The 6,664-nt window shown below is 46.9% G+C and overlaps 1 protein-coding gene across 1 annotated transcript in view; it reads left to right on the top strand.

The window, feature by feature from the left end:
* Positions 1 to 342: 342 nt before the first annotated feature.
* The window catches only part of LOC135195196 (speckle-type POZ protein B-like), a gene marked incomplete at its 5' end in the record, with an annotated part of 49,860 nt that continues 43,538 nt past the window's right edge, over positions 343 to 6,664 (top strand). The window contains one exon of the mRNA XM_064221493.1: positions 343 to 886. Coding sequence (XP_064077563.1) covers positions 343 to 886 — 544 coding nt within the window. The remainder of the gene's footprint in view (positions 887 to 6,664) is intronic.

Here is a 6,664-nt window from a genome sequence, read left to right on the forward strand (position 1 = left end):
TATATATATATATCTATATACTATATATACTATATATATCATATATATATATATATATATGTAGATATTAAAGCCAAATATGTAAACTGATGAGAATTACCCTTTAGTCATAGGTATTTGTTTGTAAATAAATAGAGGTCTATATTTAGTTGGGTGATGCTAATTTTATAAATATGTTTTTCACATGATCAACTTTTCATTTTTGGTGTGTAGAGTGGGGTTGGGGAGGCGGGACGGGGTCGGGGCTGTGCTGGGTCGCATCAGCCGCCACAGTGAGTCGCGTGGCGGGAGCTCCGGCGGCGTGTCAGGGGCTCTGCCGCCTCAGCCCCACTCCAATAATAACCCGCCCCCACCACCCCACCCCCCACCACCCCACCCCCGCAACAGCCTCAAGCTCAGCCCCAGCAACAACAGCAGGCACAAGCACCTCATCCACAACCACCTCAGCAACCACATCAACAGCAGCAGCAACAGCAGCAGCAGCAACAGCAGCAGCAACAGCAGCAACAGCAGCAACAGCAGCAGCCACAGCAGGCGCAAGCGGCCCCACCCCAGGCACAGCAACAGCAGCCACAAGCGGCAATCGCTGCTCCTGCCTTACCAGTGGGGAATAACGCGGAGCCCCAGAACGCACAGCAGGCCCCCCAGCCAGCTCCAAACCCCCATCTTCCTCAGCCACAACAAGCAGCTGCAGCAGTTGGAGGTGCTATAGTTGCACCTGCAGCAGGCGCTCCTGGACAGCCTAGACAAGCAGCACCACCACCTGCAGCAGCTGCAGCTGCAGCATTAGCTGCTCACGTAGCAGCTCAAGCAGGTGTGCAGCAACAGCACGCAGCAGTTCCACATCAGGTGCATAATACTCCTCCTGCTCACCAACAGGCTTTAGGTAAGAGTAGTACTGCATTGCAGCGTATGGTATAATAGATAATTTTAATTTTATTATAGACACTTATATTCTGAGGTAGGTGAGAACTGAGCAATCTTTTATGGCTAGTGTGTGCTGAACAAAGAAATGGCACAAATACCAATTTACTATGTATCTTTCTACACTAATTGTTTTCTATACAATAGTACTTTTAGGCAAGATTGGAAAGTGTTTTCAGTGTGCTATACATTTTTATAGCATCACAAATATATAAAAGTGCAGAAACTTCAAACATGCTGTTGAATATGAACAGCAAACTTGATAAAATGTATTCTTTTTAACACCTCAAAAGGATAATGATAAGTTACTGTGATGTTAAGCAACCAGAATCATAAGATAAAAGTTATGTACTTATATATTTTTTTATTGTGTATATATGTATTATTTCAAAACACACAACATCCTTAATGCAAAAGGTGAGTGTTCATGGAATTTTTTTCAGCGGTATTCAGAGTACCTTGTCAGAAATATTTTGAGTTCTTCCTTTTTAAAGCTTAGAATTTTCATGTATGACACTTACCTGGCAGGTATATATATAGCTATATTCTCTGTTCGCACTGGCAGAATTTTCAAAACTCGCGGCAACCGCTAGATCACTGGTAGTTCAGGTGATCGCCACCCCGCTCCCGTGGCGCTGGTGCTCGGAATCATTCCCATTTTCGTCAGATTTTTTTCTGCCACTGAACCGGCAACATCGTTGTTGGTTCCCTGCTAGAATTCGAAACTCGTTAGCTGACTTTCGCTGTACTTGGATGGTTTATTGGGTATCGTATTGGAAAGTTGGATTGGCAATCGCGATTGGAAGTTATTATAATGTCTGATTCTGGTATAGTATTTCGAGTGTGTATGAAAGAAGGGTGCAAGGTGAGACTGCCGAAAGCTTCGGTAGACCCTCACACAGTATGTAAGAAGTGTAGAGAGGTTTTGTGTACTTGGGATAATAGATGTAATGAGTGTGAAAGTTTAAATGAGAAGGAGTGGAAAGACTTTCACCAAATATGTTGAGAGACTTGAAAAGGATAGAGTAAGAAGATCGGTGTCTCGGAGTGAGAGGTCAGGTTCTTCTAGTAAGGCCTTGAATACTTCTGTTATTTCTCCCCTTCTTCCCCAAGTAGAAGTTGTTAATCCTTCTCCTCAGGTCTCTCCTGCGCCCGCTGCTGTTTCTGAGGATACTAATATTGTGAAAGTGTTTGCCGCCCTTGCGTCAATGGGCGATCAGATTCAGCGTCTTACAGACAAAGTGGGTACGATTGAAAGTGTCAGTGTAGTGGAGGGGGCGGCTGATCGTCTCACTCGTGCTCCTAGACCTAGGCCTCTGCCAAGCTCCCAGACCCAAGGAGAAGGCATGTCGACAGTCGAAGGGAGGCGAGAGGGGTTCCCATACGATCAGTTGTCCCTTCAGGCAGTCCTGTTGCGTCCCAGGCTCAGCAGTGCGCCATAGGAAAGGCGACACTGGGAAGTGTTTTTCCTCTACAGATAGTGCTGCGTCAGGCAGGTATGGACGTTATGCGGAAGTTTCGCGTCCTCTGAAGAGGACGCATAGACCTACGTCTTCTCAAGATGAGCGTTACCCTCAAGAACGGTGGAGTAGTCCCGAGATTTCTCTTCTATGATGAGGAAGAGGTGGTTCCGATTAAAAGGAGGAGATCCTTTAAGTCAAGACAAGACGCAAGACCTCATGTGTACGACGGTTCTCTGGATAGGAGCCCTCCTTCTGAATACGGAGCAGTCTCTCCGATATCTTCTCCTTATCGTAGAACTCAAGATAGAGTTTCTCGTTTTGAAGATCCGTCTCGTCCTCGTTCTCCGCTTGCTCAGACTTCCCGCCAGGAAGCAGAGACTAGGAACTTCCTTGAAGAGATGCAAGGAAGGTTAGCCGATTTGGTTAAATCGTGGGGAACATCGGAACATCCTCCTACGAGGCGTAAGGACGCATCTCTCCCAGTCAAGTCGTCTAAGAGGACGCATGATGGTTTTGCCTCCTTCTCGTCATGCTTCGGAGTCTCGGGTAGTACGCAAGTTACGGGAGCAGGACGCAGGACGCAAGTTACGAGAACAGGAAGCAGGACGCAAGTTTCCGGAGCAGGACGCAGGACGCAAGCTTCCGGAACAGGACGCAGGACGCAACCTCGGAGCTCAGAAGGACGCAGGACGCAGGCGGCAGGAGCCGGTTTCTTCCCGCGAGGTTGGAGAAGATTTTCTGCAGCAAGACCTGGGTTTACAGGACGTGTCTTCGGCAGAAGAGGAAATAGAAGACTTAGAATCTGAGGAAGAAAAAGAAGGTGAAGCACCTTCTTCAGACTATAAGAAATTGGCGAATTGCCTTCTTTCACTTTTTGAAGGGGATTTTCAGCCTGCAGCTCCGACATCACCCCTTTCTCAATTCTCTAAGAATAAAACTCCGAAGAAGTCCGCTCGTTTTTGAAGATGAAGTTTTCGATTACGGCTAAGAAGGTTCTTCAAAGAATTGATACGTGGTTGAAGGAAAAGAGGGAAGCGGGGCAAGACTGTGTTCTCTTTCCCTCCTGCCAAATTGGCATCGAGTCTGGAATTTGGTATGCGACGGGGGAAAATCTCGGCCTGGGAGTTCCTGCCTCCTCCAGGGGGATTTTTCCAACATTGTTGACAGTTCCCGCAGACATGCCTTGAATTCGGCCAAAGTGTGGTGGTCTCCATCAGAATTAGATCATCTCTTGAAAGGGATTTTCCGGACCTTCGAGGTTTTTAATTTTCTGGATTGGTCCTTGGGGGCTCTGGTACGAACAGTGGAAGATAATGGAATCGACGGCTTCTCAACTCCCAAGCAGTATTATGTCCTGCATGGACAAAGCCTTAAGGGATGGCGCGAATGAATTAGCATCTCTTTTCACCTGCAGGAGTTTTAAAGAAAAGGTCACTCCTATGCTCTTTTGCTGCTAAGGGCGTCTCTAACGCCCAGAAATCCGAATTGGTTTATTCCCCACTTTCGGATCAATTGTTTCCTGCGGATATTATCAGGATATTTCGCTTTCCCTAACTCAGAAGGCGACGCAGGATCTGTTAACTTCCTCGGTAAGGAAATTTTTACCCAACAGGTGGTTAAGAAGACCCCTAAGGAATCAAGGCAACTAGTCAGCCCTTTCGAGGCAAAGTCCTTTTCTCGTCCTGCCTTCAGAGCAAGAAGAGCTCCGTCCAAGAGGGTTCGAAACCCAGTACTAAACAATGAACAACAAGTCCTTCAGACATCAGTAGGTGCCAGACTCCAGAAGTTTTGGGAGAGATTTGGCAAGAAAAGGGAGCAGATCCTTGGGTCTTCAAGGTAGCCAAAGAAGGTTACAAGATCCTTTTCTGAAGAGACCACCTCTTGCGACATCGCCAAGAGAGCTTGGAGCTCACTACAGCGATCCAGGGAAACAAGAAGCACTAACAACAAGTTCTTTCTATGCTCAAGAAAGGAGCAATAGAACCTGTTCTGGATCACTTATCTCCGGGATTTTACAACCGGCTGTTTTTAGTAGCGAAATCCTCGGGGGGATGGAGACCAGTACTGGACGTAAGTCAACTCAATTTATTTGTGGAGAAAACAAAAATTTACGATGGAGACGACCGATCAGTACTGGCAGCGGTACGTCCAGGGGACTGGATGGTCACCTGGACCTTCAAGACGCATATTTTTTTTTCATATCCCAATTCATGCAGGATCCAGGAAGTACCTGAGATTTGTGATCCAGAACAGGTCTTTCAGTTCAAAGCCCTCTGCTTTGTGCACAGCCCCACAGTTTTTACAAGAGTGATGGCGAGCGTGGCGAGTGGCTACACATTCTAGGAATAAAGAGTGTCTCTATACCTGGACGATTGGCTCATAAGAGCCCAATCAGAAAGCAATGTCTGGAGGACTTAGAAATGACGTTAACATTAACGAAAGAGTTAGGGTTGATGGTGAACTTAGCAAAAGTCGAATATGACACCCGTCAGGAGCTAGTTTATTGGGGATTCTGATCTCCTCAGTGACTTTTCGGGCTTTCCGTCTCCCAACAGACAAGAGCAGTGCATCCGGAAAGTGCAAGCCTTTCTAGAGAAAGAACAATGTTCAGCACGAGAGTGGATGAGCTTACTGGGGACACTCTCGTCCTGGAACGGTTTCTTTTTCTCTAGGAAGGCTTCACATGAGACCCCTACAAATATTTTTGAACCAAGTCTGGCCAAGAAAATCGCAACCAGATTCCTTCCTGTTTCGAATTCCTCGCAGATCAAAGAGGAATTGCGGTGGTGGCTAACTCCGGGAAGTTAGCGAAGGGAGCGTCTCTCCAGCAAAAGAACCCAGACCATGTATTGTTCTCAGACGCGTCGGACGCAGGCGGGGGGTGGGGGAGCGACTCTCGGACATCAAGAAGTTTCAGGTCGTTGGAGCAAGGAGGAAGCAGCTTGGCATATAAACAGGAAGGAACGGATGGCGATTTTCTTGGCTTTGAAAGAGTTCAACGCGGTGATTCGCAACAAGGTGGTACAAGTCAACGCGGATAATACCACAGCTCTGGCGTACATCCGCAAACAAGGAGGGACACATTCAATCTCTCTTTGCAAGTTGGCGGAGGAGATCCTTCTTTGGCAGAGAAGGAAAACGTAACCTTCTCACCAGATTCATTCAAGGGAGAAGAATGTGAGAGCGGACCTGTTGAGCAGGAAGGTCAACTTCTATCAACAGAATGGACTCTTCATTTAGAAGTATGCCAGATCTGTGGAAATTATGGGGTCGCCCAGTGGTGGACTTGTTTGCGACAGCAATGACAAAGAGATTGACGACTTATTGCTCTCCAGTCCCAGACCGTCAAGCAGTCGCAGTAGACGCTTTTCTTCTAGATTGGACGGGGCTAGACGTCTACGCCTTTCCCCCGTTCAAGATATTAGGGAAGGTTTGAAGAAATTCAGGGAGAGTCAGGGGACAGAATGACTCTCATAGCTCCATACTGGCCGGCCCGAGATTGGTTTCACAGAGGTACTGGAATGGACAATAGAGTACCAAGGACACTTCCAGCAAGAGTAGATCTACTCAAACAGCCTCACTTCAACAGGTACACAAGAACACCCTCGCTCTGGGTCTGACTGCGTTCAGACTATCGAAAGACTTGTCAGAGCGAGGGGGTTTTCTAGAGAGGCGGCCAGAGCGGTGGCCAGAGCTAGAAGAGCCTCTACTATTAAGGTGTACCAGGCGAAGTGGGAATCTTTCGCAAGTGGTGCAAGAGTCGGAAAATTTCTTCATCCAGTACCTCTGTGACCCAAATTGCCGACTTCCTTTTATACTTAAAGAAGGAATAAAATTGTCAACTCAGACCGATTAAAGGGTATCGGAGTATGTTGGCTTCAGTATTTAGACATAGAGGTCTAGATATTACAAATAATCTAGATCTGAGAGACCTCATGAGGTCCTTTGCAACAAGGAAGGAGCCCCAATACAGAGCGCCTTCCTGGAATCTCGATGTGGTCCTGAAACTTTTTTAGGACTAGTAAGTTCGAACCGATGGATCAAGCTTCGTTGAGAGATATCTCACAAAAAGACCATCTTTTTGGTGGTCCTTGGCCACAGCTAAAAGGGTGAGTGAGCTGCAAGCAATTAGCAAACATATTGGTTGGAAACATGACAAAGCGGTTTGCTCATTTCAGGAGGGGTTCTTGGCCAAGAACAAGAATCCAGCTCATCCATGGCAAGGTCGTTTGAAATTATGGGTCTTTCAGATCTAGTAGGACAGGAACAAGAGAGAG

This window comes from Macrobrachium nipponense, chromosome 20, assembly GCF_015104395.2.
Source record: "Macrobrachium nipponense isolate FS-2020 chromosome 20, ASM1510439v2, whole genome shotgun sequence".
In the NCBI taxonomy this organism is placed as follows: domain Eukaryota; kingdom Metazoa; phylum Arthropoda; class Malacostraca; order Decapoda; family Palaemonidae; genus Macrobrachium; species Macrobrachium nipponense.